This window comes from Lepidochelys kempii, chromosome 2 (assembly GCF_965140285.1).
Source record: "Lepidochelys kempii isolate rLepKem1 chromosome 2, rLepKem1.hap1, whole genome shotgun sequence".
Lineage (NCBI taxonomy): Eukaryota > Metazoa > Chordata > Testudines > Cheloniidae > Lepidochelys > Lepidochelys kempii.
The window spans coordinates 116,364,965-116,386,351 of record NC_136381.1 but is presented as its reverse complement, the minus strand read 5'-3'; the positions used below and the strand labels follow the sequence as shown (position 1 = coordinate 116,386,351).

General features: G+C 39.4%; 1 protein-coding gene across 7 annotated transcripts in view; it reads right to left on the bottom strand.

Moving 5' to 3' along the window:
• The window catches only part of EEF1E1 (eukaryotic translation elongation factor 1 epsilon 1), a 51,987-nt gene that overhangs the window by 12,132 nt on the left and 18,468 nt on the right, over nucleotides 1-21,387 (bottom strand). For 3 of the 7 annotated variants that reach the window (XM_078851624.1, XM_078851628.1, XM_078851629.1), the window contains exons 3-4: nucleotides 20,177-20,272; nucleotides 9,649-9,724 (exon numbers count right to left, since the gene is read on the bottom strand). In XM_078851624.1, the coding sequence (XP_078707750.1) occupies nucleotides 9,649-9,724; nucleotides 20,177-20,272 (172 nt within the window). Of the gene's footprint in view, nucleotides 1-1,817; nucleotides 6,953-9,033; nucleotides 9,725-20,176; nucleotides 20,273-21,387 lie in introns of those variants that run through there. The other 4 variants (XM_078851625.1, XM_078851626.1, XM_078851627.1 and 1 more) reach the window with 4 other exon arrangements.

Here is a 21,387-nt window from a genome sequence, read left to right as displayed (position 1 = left end):
AGTGCACACTAACAATGATCACATTTATTCTTCTACTGAATTATTCAATTATTGAAAGGTTTTCGTGCAGTGCTATCACATCATATGGCAGCAACCTTAAATCCCAGAGGCACATACTTAAAAGACCATAACATGTCAGGCCCTTGACTAAATTGGATCAAACAATTATGCAATAATAATAATAATAATAAGCAATGATGAGATGCATTAAACAAGAGCGTCATTGTTCATGAAATGCTATGAAAATAAATTCATCACATCATTATGGTCATCATCATAATCATCAGTTTGTGAAGCAACAAAACAAAGTAAAATACCATCACACTATTTATTGCACCCTTAAGTGAACAGAAGTTTAAGAAAGGGAAAGGGGAGGGGAAAAGGAAAAAACTACAGCACTTTTATTGAGGTTTAGTGAGTGTATAATGAACTATTACAAAACAGAAGCAGAAGGACAAGGAGTAACTGTCTTTAAAGAGAGGAGCATTTATCCGTCTGCATTCTTTACAGAATTATCAGAATGTCAACTTCACAGAGATCATCTACATTAATAAATAAGCATCAGTTGTACATCATGTGAAGGTTAATTTTATCTTTAAAAATGCACCCCAAACAACCTTAAAGCCAAGCTGCACTATTCATCATGTTTTCTCAACATTCTCTTATAAGCTTAATTGCCTCTAACAATCTAAAATATAAGTAAATATAGAAAATAAATCAATATGATCTAATTCTATCAGTTTTTTCTTAAGGCAAAAAGTACTACTAACCCATCCTTTTTCACTCCATTCTGAAAAAAATCCTAAGTGGAGAATAAAATTAATCAAGTATTTTAACAGTGCTTGTAATGCTGAAGTTAGAATATACGCTGCTTGAGCAAATGCCTTTCCAGCCATTGGGAATAACGTTCACTTTACTAAATCCCTTCTAATTCCACATTTCTAGGCACATTTTTAAGACAGAGTGGCAATAATATGATACATAATCACCTTTATTTACTGTATTAGTTTTCTGGTAATATTTGTGATATTTTTAACCTTTTATTCAGTATGATGGTTGAACCTTCTCCATTTCTATTAGCTGAGAGGAACTAAAACTGACAACACATGTTGGAAGGCGTAGGATGGTGGGAGAGTGCTGGATCCATGCGATGCAGTCGAGATGTTCTAGGTGATGTGGAAACCTCTTTGGGGATCCAGGGAAATTTCAGAATAAGAGTGGATGGAGATGGAAAAGAGCCACAATTCTGTAGCATGTTCTCCTCCAAATATCTGAATGGGCATTAATATTGCTCCAAACAGCATTAACTCCTCTGGTTTGTTTCTGCAGCTGCTACTAGACAGTCATAGGTAGGGCCCTACCAAATTCATGGCCGTGAAAAACGCATCACAGACTGTGAAATCTGATCTTTTGTGTACTTTTACCCTATACTATATAGATTTCACGGGGGAGATCAGCCTTTCCTGACCCAAAAGGGAGTTGTGCGGGAGGGGGAAGGGTGGTCACAAAGTTATTGTAGGGGATTGCGGTATTGCCATCCTTACTTCTGCGCTGCCTTCAAAGTTGGGTGGCCAGAAAGCAGCAGCTGCTGGCCAGGTGCTCAGCTCTGAAGGCAGCACCCTGCCAGCCGCAGCACAGAAGTAAGGGTGGCAATACCATACCACTCCATGTTTACTTCTGCATTGCTGCTTTCTGAGCTGGGCAGCTGGAGAGTGGCAGCTGCTGACTGAGGGCCCAGCTCTGAAGGCAGCAGCGCAGAAGTAAGGGTGGCAATACCATACCATGCCATCCTTACCTCTGCGCTGCAGCTGGTGGCAGCTCTGCCGTCAGAGCTGGGCTCCCAGCCAGCTACCGCCGCTTTCCAGCCACCTAATTCTGAAGGCAGAGCTGCTGCCAGCAGCCGCTCAGAAACAAGGGTGGCAGTACTGCGACCCTCCCAGACCTGCCTTTTGGGTCAGGTCCCTTACAGTTACAACTCTGTGAAATTTCAGATTTAAATATTTGAAATCATGAAATTTACAATTTTAAAAATCCTATGACTGTGAAAGTGACCAAAATGGCCCCTGAATTTGGCAGGGCTCTAGTCATAGGGTGAGCTGGGAGAAGGGGCTCCAGCACAAAATGCGGTGTGGTGGAGAGCAGGCTAGAGGTTCTGTAATTTGGAGGGTCAGGTTTTTGCGGAAACCTGGAATCCATGGGTTAAGGCCTACACCCACATCTCCTTTGCAGTATAAACCCCTCCCACATCTGATGGGAGCATATTAAGGAAAGTCTACATGGGAAAACTCAGACTTTCCTGGATCCTAACCCACAGTGTTGATTTTTCTAGCTTGGTTTTTAAAAAGCACCCTACTTTGGCAACACGCTCCTGTGCCCGCAAGGGCTGGGGGTGAAGATACCGGCGAAGGGAGGACACTTAGGCCAAAGAATAATAAACTATGCTTTATTGAAGGAAGGACGAACTTATGCTTCAATTTGCACGGGGAGCCCCTAGGACGTGCGGAGAGGCTGCAGGGAACTGTGGCCGTTCGGGACAGCTGACCAGGCAGGACTTTGCCGGGGGGGAGTCCTCTGCGGCACTATATTCTCCGCGCTTATTTTGGGGTTACATGGGATTAACAGCCAGTTACATTTTTACATGTATGATTTATGTTTATTACATAAACTGACTTGTTTACAGGCAAAAATATGCTGAGCTATGCTACAATATTTTTTGGCAGGGTTTGTTGGACAAAGTTTATTGAAATTGCTTGCATTTTTCACTTACATTTAGTTACATACTCAGTCCACCACTTAGCTTTTTGCTAATCTTCTGCAACCTTGCCCCTACAGCTCCCATGACTGACCATTTTTCATTCTTATCTCACTGATATTTGCTCTTATCCCTACATGAATGATAAAGAAAGAATGCCACTTAGCCAAATGGTTTGGGTGACAAATATATTAGGATAATCGGGAATTAACAGATGTAGATTATGGAAGAGAAATGTACTAGGGAGACACTAGCAATTCAATAGAAAAAGCAATCTGGTATGTAGGCTTTCAACCAAAGGCAACTATACTATATCTGTTCTATTTTTATTTATATAAAATTAGAGTTAGGGCCCAATACTGCACTTCTGAAATAGGTAAAACTCCTTTAAAGACTTCAATGGGAATTTTGCCTGAGTAAGAAGATTCTTGTGGCAGGAATTTGTTTTACGGTTCTAAAAATATAAATAAATACTGTGCACACTAGTGCTTTATAATAAATTACATTAAAATACCAAAGAACATCCAAATTGCAAAGTCAAGCACTGAAAAGTTTAGAAATGACAGAATTGCCCATGCAACCTTATTTCAGCCCCCTTTTGTGCATGCAATATGATACATGATCACATACTATTCTTTTTCACAGGACCCTTGCCTCATTTAGTGCTGAGGAGGGACAGTGCTCACTGAATGGATAGCTATTCAATATTGTGTTTTAGTCTCTGCATTCAATGTGGTCCTCTGCATTATTTACACCATATCATCCAAACTCTGCACTGAATACAAAGTTATTTCTTTTCCTCATGAGCTTTTCTATAATGCTTTCATCATAGCCTCAGTTCTGAGGTGAGGTGGCATTATTATCCTCATTTTACATTTGGGAAACAGGCACCAAAATGGTGAAGAGTCAACTAATTGTGCTTCCAGTTTGAAACACAGAGGGCTTGATTCTTCAGAGTACTTAGCATTTGATGGCATTTTGTTTAGAGCAGAACTCCCACTGACCTCAGTGGCGGTTGTGCATGCTCAGCACTTCTACAATCAGACCCTAGGTGTCTCAAGCTGAGTACTACAAAATGGGGACAACAGTACATCCCTACCTCACAAAGGCGTTGTGAAGATATACACAAAGATTGTGAGGTGCTCAGATACTATGGTAATGGGGAGCATATATATAGATTGCGGAAAACTGTGTCCACCTGTGAAAATGTTGGTGTAAGTCACTCCCCCAGCGTAATGTAGGACTGTGGCAGAGGCAGAGATAAAATCCAACTCTTCAGGGTGGCATTCAACTGCTTTAACTATGAGACTCTCTCTTCTCCCCTGCCTTATTCACTATATCTCTTCCAACTTCTGCAACAAATGAAATGAGTCCTACAGACAACAGTCTTCACTACACAACTCTGATTCATTCCCCACAGCAGGTCGGTCCCATGCACTGAGTAAGGCAGGGGTCCTGTGGAAAAAAATGTGGTCATGTAATTAAAGACTGTGATAATGCATGTATACAAAGGGGCTCAGTTAAGGTCACAGGGGCATCTTTACATCTGGCATTTCCTAACTTTTGAATGCTTGACTTTTTGCAACCTTTCTTTTTTTTTAAATAATTTTTTAAGATGGAAACATTTCCATCATGTGGAATCACACTGACTCCCTAAATGGGTTATTAGGAGGGTTGGGCTCTTTAGATCCACCACACAGTTGTCTACCCTTTAGCTAACAGAATAACTGGTAGCAGTAGAACACAGATTTCTTTGTGGACCACCCACTAGAGGGGTTTCTCAGCTATTTGCAAGACAGTAAAAGAATGTTGAGACTCAGGAATAATGGGTTCCAGTCCAGGTTTTACAGGAGAATGTGCTCCAGTAGTTAGACCTTTCTAATCCGGTTCCTCCCAGCCTCTCCCTGACCCTTTTGTTCATATTCTTCTCCCCATACCTCAGCTTCTACACCCATTTCCCATTTTTTGTTCTCTTCCACAGTGGCATCCCCACTCAGTCCCCCTCCCTGCTCCTACTTCTGTCCTGTTTCTCCCTATCCCCACCCCAGCTTCTGACCTCATCCCCCCACCTGTTCCTATGTTCTATGGGTCCTGCCCCTTCCTCCCCAATCCCATCTTGTTCCTGTTTCCACCCTGTAATTTTTTCCACATCACCCCCATATTGGTGCACATAAAATTAATGTGGTAAAGGTGGGGCCAAGAGCTTTGGAATGTGGGAGGGGGCTCAGGGCTGGGGCAGAGGGTTGGGGTGCAGAGGGGCTGAGGGCTCTGGCTGGAGCTGGGGGCTCTGGGGTGGGGCCAGGGATGGGGATGAGGGGTTTGAGGTGCAGGCTGCCCTGGGGCTATGGCAGGGAGAGAGGACTCCCCCAGCTCTCTGCCCCCACAGCAGCACCTGGGCTGGCAGGGAGAGGTGCTTCTCCCCCAGCTCCGAAAGGTCAGGGCTGGCTCTTCCAGGGCTGCGGCAGGTCCGGGGCAAGAGGCATCTCTCCCCGCCACAGCCTGAGCACCTGTGCGGCACTTAATAGGCTGCTGTGCCTCTGCACAGCTTAGAGGAATTTAGCTCCCATCACATCTTCTGTCTGTCCCCTCTTCCGCAGTTCTTTCAGATATAGCAAAAGACAGGCACATCCCTGACAGCAGGAAGAACACTGCCGAATTCCATGTTCCTGATCCAAACCATAAGAGTGCTAAATGTTTCCCAATTAAACTGTTGGAAGAATTATTTTTCTTAAAAGAGCAAATACAATGTATTTTTCCCTAACTCTATTCTTGGAAATGGATGAACCATTTTACCTGAAACTTTCCTAAAACAAATTAGCCAGAGGCAGACATCCAAACATGGATAATTTCAGCCCAAACAGTTTGAATTTGGCAAAGCTCTGAGCAATTGAAAACAGGGTCCTATACTGGGAAGTGCTGTGTAATCTTTGTTATCGATGTTGCAAACTATGCCACCTATAATTAATAATGAGCTTCATCATCCTGTTCTGTGATAAAATCAGCAAGAGGAGGAATTTTCCAAATCCCTGTGAGGATCTCTCAGTTCACCCCACATCATTCTGTAGGAGTTCGCTTCCTCCCACTTCGAAAAGGCCACAGGGGCCCACTGCTGATCCTAGGGGATCCACAGGATGCCAGACATTCACTTGGGACCCTGTTCCTCAGGCCTCCCCTCATCCTGCATTCTTGGTAGTTTTGCTCCACTGGGATTGCACCAGGGAGACTCTTGACTATAACTGGTCTCAAATTCCTTAGGGAGGTGAGGGTTAGAAGATGTGTAGAAAAGATAATAGTTAATGTGATTCTGACAGACAAGGTGCCAGCTCATATCAAGGCCCCTGGGTCTCAAGTGAACACTGACATACATAGGTGGAACCAGTCTGGCTCACATATGTTAGTATTGTTAAAATTGGTATCAAAGTTCTACAAATGCATTTAGACTTTATGGAATGCTTGTAAGTTGATACATACATTAATCTCACTTAAAATATTTGTAGCCCATGTTACAAGGTAATACGTAAGTGTTTGCTCTGTAACAGTAAATCACCAGCCAGGAGAGAAGCATTACAAGCGTGAAATACTAATTTGACATAGGTTTTTCTCCCCTGCCCAACAAAAGGCAGCCCATCAACACCAGACAACCCACTGTGGAACAGAGGACAAAAGACTGTTCATTGTTTCTCCCCCACTCCCATCCCCTCATGAAGAAGAGAGGTGCAACTGAATTCCTCCCAACAGCTGAACTTGCATCTTGAAGCAGAAGGGAGGAAGGAATAAAAGGCCCTAACAAAGATTAACTATCTTTGTGTTGCTTGGACTCTGGGGGGCAAGGATTACTAAGCATAAGCAAGAGATCCTCAGTACTTGGCCTGAGTAAACCCTAAAGGACATATAGTGCTAGCTTATTATAGAAGCTTCTATTACCTTTTGAAACTTAAAACTGGAACTCATTTCTGTGTATGTGTTTACTTGCTTTAACCTTGTAAATAACTTATTCCCTTTTCCCCAATTAATAAATCTTTAGACAGTTTATTATCTAAGATCTAAGGTGCAACTGACCTGAGGTAAGTGACTGGCCCTTTGGGAGTGGGAGTTATTGTCAGATGTTCAGCTGCCCGTGTGTTCTCCGTGTGCTGCCCCAGCTCTGCGCAGACAGCTGGCACAGCAGACCTTGAGCAAACCGCCCAATGACCATAAAATCTGTTAAGGTGCGAAGGTGATTGTTCAGGTTTATTATCAGCAAAGCATGGTCCTAGCTCCCTGGATCAATGTTTACAATTACACTAGCACATGTATGCCCGTAACAAAGGATGCAGCTCAGTCAGTGGCAGGACTTTCCACTACCCCTTCAGCTGGACAAAGACACTCCCTCTGAGATACATCTTTATACACCAATTCAAACAAGTTACGTATCACCCTTGACGTATCAGGGTACTACCCTCTGACATATTAGGGTGCCACCCATTGTCTTATATCTGTAGGTAAGATCAAAACATCTCTATCCATCATACTGACATCCTGACCTTATCCTTAAGAGGGCAGCATGTTCCTGTTAACTTTGGGGAATGTGTTTATCAGGGTGTTCTGATACCCCCCTCTTGGAATGTGCTTGCGTAAGTGTTTTGTGCCTAGCATCTCATAGGAATGTGTGTTTTTGCAATATCAATCTTATGCTTGCCAAATTCTGCGAGCAGGGCCTGCCTCTTGCTCACAACTTAACTCAGCTTGATATCAACAAGGTTTTGACTACTTTAGCCCAGGCCTCAAGCCTCTGATACATGGGCTTATGTTTCAGGCCCTCTTCCTACTACAGGAGTAACCTGAATATTGCTGTGATCTTCGGTGTAAGAGACCACCTAACACAAAGGCAAGTTTAGTTAGGTAGCAAGACAGATCGGAATCAGGGCCGGATTTCCAATTAGGCACTATAGGGGCACCTAAAAGTTAAAACTGGGTTAAAAGTAATTTTTTATGGGAAACACAAACGTCAGCTATAGGCGGGGGGGACACTGAAGATGCTGTGCCTAGGGACGTGCAAGATGTAAATCCAGCCCTGATCAGACTTCTCCATGTTAAAGCTGTTAATAGTGCTTGAGGAGTTCACACTTGATAACAGATTGGTGAAATCTAAGTACAGAACGCTCAACCAATTTCAGGTTTGCGCCCTGCTTCTTAACAGTCTTAACAGGTTGGTACTCATGCTCCTGAGCCACTACAGGATAGCATGGGACCAGAGTATCCCTCTAGTTTTATCCTGAGCCCAGCATTGCTCCCGTATTAACCAAGCCATAATTATTTCAAAACTCAAAAACTGCACTCCATGAGGCAGTACCGAGAGGGAGAGTGAGCGAGTGTGTGTGTGTAGTTTGAAAGTATTTTTCTATCTAGCATAATTTTAAGAGATTCCATATAAAAAGCTATATTAAAAACATACGTTACAAAATGAAGGAGCACTAAAGTTAAGAAATGCTAGTATTAGTGTTTCCACATAATGCAGGATATGCATTCCACAACTTCCACATAAAGGATATGCATTCTGGTCCAGATTCAGTCAGAACTGTAGAAACTAAATTATACAAACTAAACAATTGTTTCAGTACCTATTTATAGAAAAAAAGGACAATTGACTGAAAGTATGCAGAAGGTAATGTTAGGCAATTAAATTATGCAACTCAGTGCATTAATAGTGCTAGGTATTTCCATTTTAGATCACTAATTTCCAAAGACTTGGAAGAGCCACATATTCACTAACCCAAACTATTAAATAGCAGTTCACATCAAAAAGATTTTAATCCTACTTAAAAAAAAAAAAACCACGCAGAACATTTTTTTCCCTCTCCATTTTTTTAACCCACAGAAATTAAATCAATGCAAATCAAAAAATGACTTTAGTAAAGTACCCCATTATTGCCTTAGGAAAGTTGAATACATTTTTAAAAATCATGTTTTTAGAGTTTTCAAACTTGTATTTCTTTTTGGAGGGAAATGTGCAAACATTCTGAAAAAATGCACAGGGTTGCTTACGCAGATTTTACACTTCTGTAACTTTTTCAAATGAAAATTGTCAGGATTCATTTTTGGGAAATAATGTCAAACTTAACATGAAAACCAAAAATTAGCTATTGCTTCTACCTGGTCAGAGTCTAAATTCCTTTGTAGCCCAAGTCACAATAACCAATGCAAGTGATTTTTTTAAAAAGCTTATTTGAGTTCAGTTATTTTAACTTTTAATTTTCTACCAAAGAATATTTTAAGAAATAAAAATATCACAACCAAATTAAGACTAGACTTTTTAAATAAATTTATTACATAAATATTGTTTGCAACTGACACATTTATCTGTTCCCTTTTTCACATCCTTGGCACACAATATAGCTCTTACCATAATATTTACAAAACAGGTGTAAACATCCATGGAAAATAAAATGAAAATAATGAAGTGCTAAGTATGTAAAAAGTCAATAAATAGCAAAATATTGAAGGACAAGTTGTTCATTTGTCTGATATTAAAGATTCAGCTATTACATGGGTAAAAAAATAGTCCCCTTAAAAAAAAAAAAAAAAGGTTAAAACTTGATTCTTGATTCCCATTTTCCACTACTGTTGCATTTTAACAAATAAACTATACTATTCTTTTACGAAGTCCAAATCTTAAATGATAGTTACTCAACGCAATTTCATTACTTTAGGCATCAGCTGTTCTGGTTCACATAAGGAAGGTTATACATCTATGCTTACAAGTTAGTGATTTTGAAATATGCAGTTTTGAAATCCAGACATTTCCCATTTTTTCAGTTCCCAATCACCCTTCCAATATGGCACTGAAGACCCCTAATGGGCATTAGTATACAGTCTGTTCTTCATGAAGACAACATTAGACAGATGTTGCCTGATACCTGGATAATGTTGAATGTGATTAAACCAGCGAGACACATTAAGGTATTTCTCCTTCTCTTGCACTGTAAGCTCAGCCTAAACAAGGGAAGAAATAAAAGATGTTAAATAATCATATCCCTATTAACGCAGAAACATAAATTACAGGAATAAAAAATAGTTTTATAAAGTCAGTTCTTAAATAGGATGAAAAATTATGACAGTCTAGCAGTGCTGTACATTGATTTTATATTTTTTGGTTGTGGACTTTTAAAACCATATGTTAACTTTATGGAAATCTGAAGATTTTCAACTATAATTTGCATAATTCAACATAAAACAGAACTGGAGGCTCAACTGTACGGGATTAAAGGAGAGATTACAAAGCGTACAGGCCTGGTTCTTGTTCCAGTACCTCTAGGAAAGTGAAGAAAGGCTGGAAATTAGCATGTTTAGCAAGGGATTACTGTATAGTATCCTTAGGAAAAGTTCTGAAAGACATACAAGTAATCCTCACTGTTGAGCTCTTGTCTAGGAAGCTGTCTGGTGAACTGCAGTCTTGCATCTCAGGCCAATGCCTAGTTTACATTTTTAAAAAGCAGTACTGAAGAGACGGATGGACTGTTTCCAAGCATATTCAAGACAGAAAGCAATTAAAGGTATGCTTCTAATTTTTTTTTTTTTTTTTTTTAACCGTTTGATCTAAGAGTGTCAGCAATAGTTGCTGGGTGTATTTCAACAATGCTGGAAAAATGCATAAATGCAACAATAATTTATTTTCTTTAGATGTACTCAGATTACTAGTATCTAGGACAAGTGGCATCATTCAAATCACGACAACCAAAAGCTATAGATTGAGGATCTGTCCACATTAGAAATATAACCATGAATTAGCAGGGTTGTCTGCCATGGTTAGAGGTGCGATTATGTAGCAATCTGCACCCTGGCACTAGCACCTAGTGCAGCTGTGATGAAGCAGCACAGAACAATGTCCTGGGAAGAGAGTTAGCAAGTAAGAGGGAGCTCAGAATCCATGTGACGGGTAGAGCCCTGCGCAGACACAAAGTTATATCTGCGGGTAGAAACTGGTATCCACTGAATCGCAGGGCTCTCTCGGGAACCGCAGTGGTGAAAGCAGCAGAACATGGGTCTGCCACTCCCAGGACTCAGCGCCCCATGCCGGCAGCTCCTTTTGCGAGGCTGTACAACCCCCAGCCCCATCCTCTGACGCAGCTGTACAGACTCCAGACAGGAGACGCAGTTATGCAGACAGCTGTGGGGAAGGGATGGGGCGGTACAGCCACACGGGAGGAACTGCCAGCGCGGGCCCCTGGGAGTGGCAGCTGCACATTCTGCTCCTTTCACCGCTGCGTTTCCCAGAAGAGCCCTTCAGTTCAGTGATTACCGATTTGCATCCATGGATATAAATTTGTATCCATGCACGGCTCTACTGACAGGGAACTGGGAAAAAGCTATTGGAGGAGGAGAAGAATGGAGATATGAGCTAGCGGATGAACTGAAGCCCGGGTAAGAGGGGAGGTGATAAAATAAAAGAAGAACAGGAGAATAAAAGTAAGGTATTGGGAAGTGAGAAGGAAAACTGGGAAGTTTTCATGTCAGAACCAGGGGAAAAAAGGATCTGGGTATGTGAGCAGGCAGACACTGTTAGAGAAAGAGAAGTAGAAGGAAATACTCTCTCTGGTACATCTGCAGATTTTATCAAGGGGAAAAAAAACTGAAAGGAAATATAATTGGTGGGGGAAAAAAAGATCAAAAAGCTGTGTTTGATTAAAACAGATCCTGAAATCAGTAAACAAGAAGCCCACCCACAAAAGATCTAAAGCAGGGGTCTCAAACTCCTGGCCCACGGGACATCTGCGGCCGGCGAGCCTCCCCAGTGTGGCCCACAGGACTCCAGCAGTTTTCGGGCTGGGTCTCTCCCTTGGCCCCACCTGGGCGCTCCTCCCCCAGGGGCCCCGGCAGCGCAACAGAGCGGAGCAGCGTCTGCCTGCTCACTCCAGTGGCTGCCAGCCCCTCCCTGCAGTCCCGGGGCAGGGCTGTGCCTCCGTACGCTGCCCCCACTGCCAATGTGAGGCTGCGGGGGTAGTGCCTGGGGGCAAGAGCGCACGGAGGTCCCCCGGCCCACCCTGCCTTGGAACCGCAGGTAAGCACCGCACCCCCCTACCCCAGCCCAGAGCCTGCACTCCCTCCCCCTTCCCACACACCCCTCCCGCAGCCTGCACCCCAGACCTCCTCCCCCACCCAAACTCCCTCCCAGAGCCCAACCTCTCACCCCTACTCCCTCCCAGAGCCTGCACCCCAATCCCCTACCCCAGATGACCTCCTCCACCCAAACTCCCTCCCAGAGCCTTAGGCAGAGGGGGCAGAGTTTTGGGCGGCGGGTTCTGGGCAGCATGAGTGACATTATTGGCCCGCTGGGAGGATTTGAGGTCTGGCATTGGCCCTAAGGTAAACTGAGTTTGAAACCCCTGATCTAAAGTATATGAACAGAGCGAATGACTGTTTGAAAATCTATTGAAGGAATACAGTTCAAAGGTGCCTAATGGACAAGTGAGGGTCACTAGGGCCTGCTTGTGGATAAACTCAGTGAAAACAGGTACAGCCACAGGAACATCAAATCTAAGGAACACTTCAAGTCAAAGAGAAGCAAAGAACAGGACTGCAAGAGTGGAGCTGGACTTACCACCAAGGAAAGGAGAAATTGATTCTTCTCTGAAGTGACACAGTATATTGCTCTCTTGTTCTTAACAACAATGCATTTGGTACTAACTGCACAGTGTGTACAAGCTCACAAAGGTTAATGAGTTGGTAACCTATAGTTTATTATTATAAGTAGCAAGTCATTAGTAAAGTTCTATATTATTTTTGCTCCTGGTAAAATTTTTGGGGTCTCCCTTATAAAGTTCTAAAGATTTAAGATTATCCCTTTTGTCTTGGTTTGCGCTTCTGCCACGCCTTACAATTAGGATAACCTTGCCTAGCCAGGTCACCACATATGTTCTACATTTTTAAAGAGTTTTCAAGTTTTAAAGACCTTAGGGTTATTGGAAGAATCTAGTTGTGAACGTAAATTAACTGGCCATGGGAAGATGAAACTAGAAGGAGCTTCCAGGGGGTAAATAGCCATTATGCTGACTTTATATCCTCCCTCCTTGGTGCTCGTGTAGTAGTTGTGAACATGATTTATTTACGATCAGCCCATCAGTAACCATCTTAATAAACAGCTTTAAAAGCTGCCTCAATGTATGTCTGAAGACTGGAGTAGACACACAGCCAATCCAGAAGAAGGACTAGAGAGGTGAGCTTTACTCCACTTTTGCATTCGTTTACATTGCAAAATTCTTGGTTGCAGTCAAGAAATTGGCCCAAGATTCTCAATGAAATCTAATTACCACTACATTTTCTTTGAAGTCAAAGGCATGGGAGACTCACTGAAATTCTGACTGTACTGCTGGTTCTTCACGGTCTATTCTCCTTTCAGCAGGATTAGGATTTCACTACAATCATCCCACTACTATGTTGGGTTTTTTTATTTTTAATTACCCTTCCTAGATCCTCCATTGTCAGCCTAATTTCCAACATGCTTTACAAATGCTCTGTTCCCTCTCCACATCCTTCCATATTAACTGACCTAGTAGTGAGGGACTCAAAAATTGATTAAGCCCAGAAAGGTAGACAGCAATCTACTATGAAGGGACCAAAGATGATCTTCAGTTGAACCTGCCATATCAGACTACATATGCAGGTGCAGATAGAAGCTTGTTTTCTTCTTCCAATCTATGGATAAAAATTAGGTGTGCGAGAATGACATCTATTCATTCTAAAAATCTTTAAAAATATAGTGACCAGAATAATCAGTTCAATTCACTAACTACACATAATGTTTCCTTTGTTTATGGAGTTTTAAATCCACAACATATTGTGATAAACTTTTTTCAACCTGTGTCCAGCAAATTTACGGTAGTTTATTTAACACAAAAATTAAAGTGTTTTTGTGCATTTTCAATTGAATTTCCATCCAAAAAGCGCTTTATACAAATCAAAAGTAACAAATTAGTCATCTCGTAAATAAAGAATGTTTCATTCACCATTTTCTAACATAATAGAAAATTGAAAATTAAGTATGTGAATAAATGTAGATTAAGCTATATAACTGCTAACAAATGTTTATTGAGCTACTGTATCCTCCTGGTTAGCAAACAAAAAGACAATTTTAGTATGAAGGCCATACTTTAATTGCAAAACAACATGTTTTAATGGTTACCAACCAATAAAAAAAAATAATATCAACCTCTCTCAAGAAGATAACTAAAAAATATAATTAAAGTTGATGATTTAAATCAATCCATGCTGGTCAGAGCAAATGTGAGTATTGTGCTAGAGGAATGTTCCAGCGGGATATTACTGTATCCAAAGATATGCCCTCACAGCATCTGAAGACTGATTGCTCCAAGTTTAGTTTGGAGCTGGAAGCCACACAGATGATATGTCAGCTCCAACTTGCTGGATAATAGGAGCAAAGAGGGAAAAAGATGGAATAATTCTGAATATTTTCAGTAGCTAGAGTCTCAAGCTGAGCTTCATCTTGTAATAGTCAACTTTTGGGACTGCAAGAGTTGGCCGTAACAGGCATAGAACTGGAGTAAGAGATGCAAAGATAAGAGGGCATGGCGATAATAAGATTGAATGGTGTGGGATAGGAATGGGGAAGAAGAGTAGAAAAAAAGAGAACATTTCCTCTTCATAATATTGATTTTGCAGAGCTGCCTTTGCTGAATTATTGTAACTAAACTGAGCCAAGCACATCTAAGAGCCCAATAGTCCTTTCAGCAGCTTGAAAACAAGTAGATTTTGCAGCATCACTTACAGCAGACACCACACATCCCTAGATAAAGGAACTCATGTGCCAGAATGCAAACATATTACTGACACTATATTTCTGCAAAAAATTCAGAAATTCAAACTATAATCTCCTTTTCTGGTCCATTCCACTTTTGTTGAAACTTAATTAGCAAGCTTGCCTCCTACTGGTGCAGAAAGGTGAAGTCATATTTCTACCCTCTGCATACTGCAACTGACATCACTGATAGAAGTACACAAACACTTAAATCAGAACCCATTTTTTCTGTTGCACTAGAAACACAATTAAATCAGCATTATCCAAGCAGAAAGGAACAAAATTGGTAGGAGAAAAATTTCAGAGACCTGACAAACCAAAAAGTGAAAGCTATTAAAAGCAGCATAGAATAGTCTTTTAATTAAAATACCCTGTAAAACTGCCTGAAGTTCCCATATATTGGGCACTCAATGACATGCATAGAAAAGACACCTCAGATCACGTATAAAAATGTCCTAAATATTTACTGTAGTTTGACACTGGTACCCAATATAAAGCAGCAGTGCAATTTACAAAGCAATGAAGAGTATGGCAAGAGCAATGTGTATACCCTGAGGCCTTACAAAATTCAGTATTTAAAATATAAAACATGCTAAAAATACTAGAACATTCTGGAGCAAACTATGGTATTTTAGTAGCAGCACTGCAGTTAAATAGGTCCTTTTTTGGTAAAAACCTATTTTTAATGGGGAAGACACTGGGCCATAAAATATGGAATTACACTGAAATTTAGCAGACAAAGGGCCCAAGATTCCTCTCACACTAGAAACTCCCAGACTTCAATAGTTATTTCTGATTTACAAAAGTGAAAAAGCAGAAGGATTCGTTCTACTAGGGGCTGTTTAGCAGAGTGAAAAAACAGAGGGCAAAAATATCTATTCTGAAAACAAAACCTCTTGGGGAAAACAAAAGGGCACGATATTTTACCTTATTTACATAATGTACTCTGCTGGTGCAGTATATTAAAAAAGCACTTTGTAGCATGCTCTAGTTTTTACTCAGATCGTAACTTTTAGGTTAATTGTTTAGAGATCATCTCCATGGCATTTTTACAACATTTTGTTATAGATGGATATTTTCTGTTCTTCCTCATTAAATTAGATAATTCCCCCAAGTTAAGAAAAGCTGCTGTTCTGCTATTAAAATAATTATCTGCTATTAAAGCAATTTTAATAGCAAACAAACAGCCACTTAATTTAAGGATTTTTTTAAAGGAGGAAAATCTTTGATATTTCTATGCAGAGGTGATGATGAAGGCTCACCAAAGTAGTCATTATACAATGAGCCTAGAACGGAGTTTCTAAAAGGACTATACATTGCATTCTTCAAAAGGTATATAATTTCCAATGGCACAGTGGTTACAAAGTCTCACCGTCTAAATTCTGTGGGCAAGAGTCTCATCAAGTTGTTTAATGTACCAAACCCATGAGAATAAGGGTATCATGAGAGCTCAAACACTTGTACAAATGGAAAAGTGCTTAGAAAAAACATGGAGGGAAGGGGAGGGCAGGAGGGGAGAAACAGTAATAGCGACTGGATAGTATCTCACTGGGATGACTTGATAAGACACCTGACAAATTTAGCAATACTTTGATTAAAAAAAATGTGATATCGACTTCAAGTCAGATCCTGCAGCAAAGTCAGCAAGACTGTGCTTCATAGAGAGCCACTACATGCAATAGTAAGGATTTATAGGCTCTGACCCCTAGCTTTAAATAGTATTAGTTATAAGAGACTACAGAAGTAAAGGAAAAATGGTAACTCTTTGTTATGGGTGCTTTATCTCTTTTTCTATTTTAATTAAAAAAGTCAGAGTCATCATGGGCAAAAGCCATGGCGATCAGTAAAACATCCCAAGAATCATTAACATTGTTTTGTACCCACAAATAACATTTATTTCCCATTTTGTGTAAATAGATGTTAAAGAGTATTAGCAAATAATTTCAGCTCAGTATTAAGACAACATGGAAGTTTATTAATGGACATTAACCAAAATATTACTGGACTAGGAACATAATGCTGCTGGATAAGTAGTTCAAATATTACTGAACTTGAATTGGGAACTGATTTTTCCTTTTCATACTAAGTTTTTCAGCCAGTTTTAAGTTGGGAACCTGCATGCGAGCGGAAGGCCACCTTCCCAGGTTATTAGATAGAATTCATATTAGAATAATTTATTTATTTGATCTTAACTTGTTTATTTGATATGAACTTGATAGTCTGATTGAAGCTTTTATAGTTTTATTTTTGGTTAGACAGAAAATTCTATGTTAACTTCAGAGGTCGTTTATTGTGTGGTGTATTTTCTTATTTTTAACGTTATGGGTGATTAATACAGTGTATAAACTGGGAGAGTAATCTTATGTCTATTTCTTTATCTCTGGCAACAACACTGAGATGTTAAATAAAACTAATCAGACTTTTTACTGATTAGTCCCCAAATGTCCTCATACAGCATAAGCACAGTTCTAACTTACAGTGTACAAATATAAACGTTGTTTCCATATCAGAGACAATTTTAGTAAAACTAAACTAATAACCCACAGAGGAATTAAAGTTCTTCCTGAAAGCTTGACTGTCCTTTTTGTCCCCTAGCAGTACTGCTAAATTTCTGTTTTCTCTGGAACCCATGATTTAACTTGTCAGCTCTACTCTATTTTTCACCATATTCATCTACCCCCACAAAATGTACTCAAGAAAATGTCTAACGACATGGAACTCATCACTCCTATGTCAAAAATGCAGTCATACATAGGTTTGGAAGAGGCTTCTTGGCTCATATAGTGAGGGGATATCAAACACTTCACATGGTATATTTATGTAGCCTATTTTATAAACTCAGATTCTGCAGAACCCAAGATTTTATTTATAGGTCAGTTTCTAAACCTCCTGGTTGCAAAGATAATTTGTAACACGTGAAATCAACGGGAAAAAGATGTTGTATAGTTTTCACTAGTTTGCTAACAGCCTGAAAATGATGAAAACACCACTTTCTTCATTCACCTCATTGTAGTGTTACCACTACAATAGTTTGAACACTAATATGAAACTGTTTAATTACTGACTGTTAGCAAATAGGGAGATGGAAGGAATTGGAAGTTATTGCCCACAGGGAATAGAAAAGTGAAGGAAAAAAAGGAAAAACAAAACAGGCACATGGAAAGGGAAGAGAAACTGAGAAGCGAGAATAATGAAGCAAAAGCAAAAAAAGTTGAAGCATCAACAGTGCTAAAAACAAGCACATTTTCCCAATGAATGAGGCTGAATGCAACAAAAAGTGTTTTTAGTTTTCCTTATTTATTAAAAAGTTTGATTTCTTCACAATGGTCATACTCTGCCCTTGATCTTTGTACTAACCTACCACTGACAGTGGGAGATCAAGTGTTTACTGGAAGTATGTAATCTGAGGCAGTACTGTGTAATCTGATTCTTTTAACAAATTTCTGGGTGGAGGGAGGGAGAAGGGCAACTCCTTTGTCCTCCTCCCATCCTTATTTCTGCAGCCAAGATTAAAGGGAAAGAGCTGGGAACTGTTCTCTCTTTGGGGGGAGAGGAGGAAGGACATGCAGATCAGCTACCTTCCCAACAGGAAGAAGGGGCTGGAAATGGGAAGAAAGAAAATCTTCAAAATTGCTCACAGCATACTAGCCAATACAGATCCCAAAAGGTGGCCCACAAGACAGGTCCCAGGAGCAGTACTGCATTAAGAAGCGCAGTACTGCATTAAGAAGCCCAGCACCTACCTCCCTGAAGTTTGAGTAGGGCAATGTCATTACAGGTACTCTCCCACTTCAAATAACAAACACCTCCCCCCACATAAAGTTTTAAAGTTCTTATCTGTCATTTTAAATTTAAGTACTGACATATAGCTATGTCCGTAATGCTACAATATTCAAAACAATTTGTTCTTGTTGCACCTAGATTTCCTCCCTATTTGTATCAGGTCTGGGATAACTACTCCACTATTTGCACTTTCTACCTTTTGAGACAGGAAATATCTTCCATGAAATTTAAAAACATTTTTAGACATCAATATTATTCTACATACTTTTCCCAACCAATAAATGGATGGTTGAAGTTACAGTCCAGGAGAACCAACTCATTTGTTTTTACCATATGTTCTATTTCCTTAAGCAATAACTTGTATCTTTTCCTCTTGATTAGATGGTCAACTCTGGAGCAAACTCTGAATTATACATGCTTGATTTTCTTCATCTAATTTTTAACTGTACTCTTATATTCTTGTATCGTTATACTCTTGTATTCTTATATCTGCTATTACTTTTATAGGCAGTACATAAATTCTTAATATGATACATAAAAGGTAACCAATCTTAATGACATAATCATACAATAGAATATTCTATGAGATCACCTTTTTCACACAGTTAATTCCAAATCAACTGATTGTCTACGCTAATATTTTTATAAAATCATCCAATCCCTTTCATTTGCTTGCCTAATCCTTTTATTTTCATTCCTGGACATTTCTCCAGATTGCAATTAAATTTACTCTGAATCAGGACAAGATTATTTTTCCAAAAGCAGCACATTTTATAGTGGTACTGGCTAATCTAGCTTGTTGAACTATCCCTTTTCCTCATGTTTTTTGTGAAAATAATTATTTGTACTTTCTACTTTAGAACTTTGACTAATCCGATCCAGATTTTTTCCCAGGAAGCTAGAACCCATTTTCTGTATCAACATTAATTCTTTATAGCATAGGAAGTATAAAAAACCACCACCTCAGACACTGATTTACCTCCATGATACTACTCCTTCCTTCCTGTCACTACCAGAAGGATCTTGTTCTTGCCCTATTAATATCTTTATGCCTTCTGACTCTGAAGTGAGCTACAACTCTTCCTAACATTGTACTTCTAGCTACATAACATGACCTAACCAAACCAAACCAAAAAAAAAAAAAAAAAGGGGGGGGGGGGGTTCCCTCGCCTGCATTTCATGGACTCTGTGCAACAATTCTTGCTTCTTGTAAGCAGCAGTTCTCCATCCTAAATTCATTGTTTCGTTTATCATAATGTATTATCAAGTCTTATCAAATCCTGAAGCCTCAGCACCCTTTTCTTCAATAAATAAATCTTGTCACCACCACCTTTCTACATCCTTCTAGCATTTAGCTTATCTTCACCTGCACCTTCTCAGATCAGGTAACATTTCACCAACGTTATCAAGATCAAGGTTTTGTCTTAATTTTTTGTCACTAAGTTCTTCCAGTTTTATCCATTTGTTTCCTCCTCCAATTCTGTGAATGGTAATGGTACAAACTTTTGCCACCAAGCTAGAATAGTCAGGGAATAAAAGTCACATATAGTGTCCTTATATCACATTATATAAAGGACAGTTTTAAATCTATTTATCCAAAAACTACAGATATGACACTCCCTTTGCCCGTTCCACAGCTAAATACTACTTTAAACAGAGGGCCACATTTAAAGGTAAATTAAATCTGAAACACTTCCACAAAACTCTGCCCTTTTATGAATGTTAATTACAGAATGGAAAAAGTAGTATTTCTACTTAGCTAGCAATCTTCTAAAACAAGAAATGTTTATTACTCACATGCATTAATGATTATGATGGTTATAATAGAAAAGTAATTAAATATTACTTACTATGATGTGATGTAGCCCATAATACATTAAAATATCTGCTAAGGTAAAGTTGTTTCTGGCAAGGTAGACTTTGTCTTCAAGGTATAAGTTAAGATCCTAAAAGAAAATAAAAGAATTACAAAGTCAATACAATACCAGTTGGACAGAACATTCATGCAATTAATGATATACCCTCCTAAGAATTAGAATTCTTGAAAAATTACCTCTTAAGTCAATTTGTATCAGTAATAAATTGTTAGCTAATCACAATAGCTGAGAATAATTAAGACCATTTCAAACAGAAAAGACTTTGTTAAGAAGAACTGAAGTTGAAAAGCAATTCAGTGAAGCCCAGCTAACCCCAAAAATAAATTAAAAAACCTTAAAAAAACCTCTAAATGACAGTCTGTAAAAGTACAGTTAAAGGATCCAGCTAGTTCCCCCACAGAATATAATCCTTCTTATTACTAATAACTCACTCCACTTGCATCATCCATCCAATTTTAACTTTCTTTGTTCTGTAACGGAAATGTGTCACTGGCTGTATATTTTAATTGATTTTATAGCTATTGTTTGTAAGATGTGCAAAGACTGTGAAAGAAATAGCTCCGAAGTACAATCAATCATGTAAGAATTCTGTAAATTCTCAAAGTCATGTATTGGTATAGAAGAATATTTTAAGATTATAATTTGGAATTCTTAATCCACCTATTTATTATTAAATGAACTGATTACTTGATGTAGGTTTATGGAACTACTGATAGATAGATATATCTATGTACACAGAGAGAGAGAGAGAGAGACACAGAGACACCTTGTTATGTTTTTAACGTTACAAATACATTGAGTAGGCTCTTTGCAGTGAGTAATGAATAATATGGCAATGTAGAAATGGCTGGATCCTTTAAAGTTCATTTACAGACTAACATTTGGGTTTATTTTAAAGGTGCAAAAATTTTGTAAAGACAATATAGGTTTTTTTGGATGTATGTTAGACTCCACTGAAACACACCTTCAAATTTAATTCAGTTTTTTTTTGTTTGGGAATCTCCCAGATTAGTAATGATTGTTAACACTTTAAATGGAGTTGATACACAGAATCCATAACAGGAGAGCTCTGCTCCAATATTTTATGAAACTCACAAAAGTGTTTCTCCTCTCCCACAGATTTTAGCAAGTCCATATGAGGGGTTGTGAGAATGGGTACTGAGTGGGAGAGTTATACCTGGTTG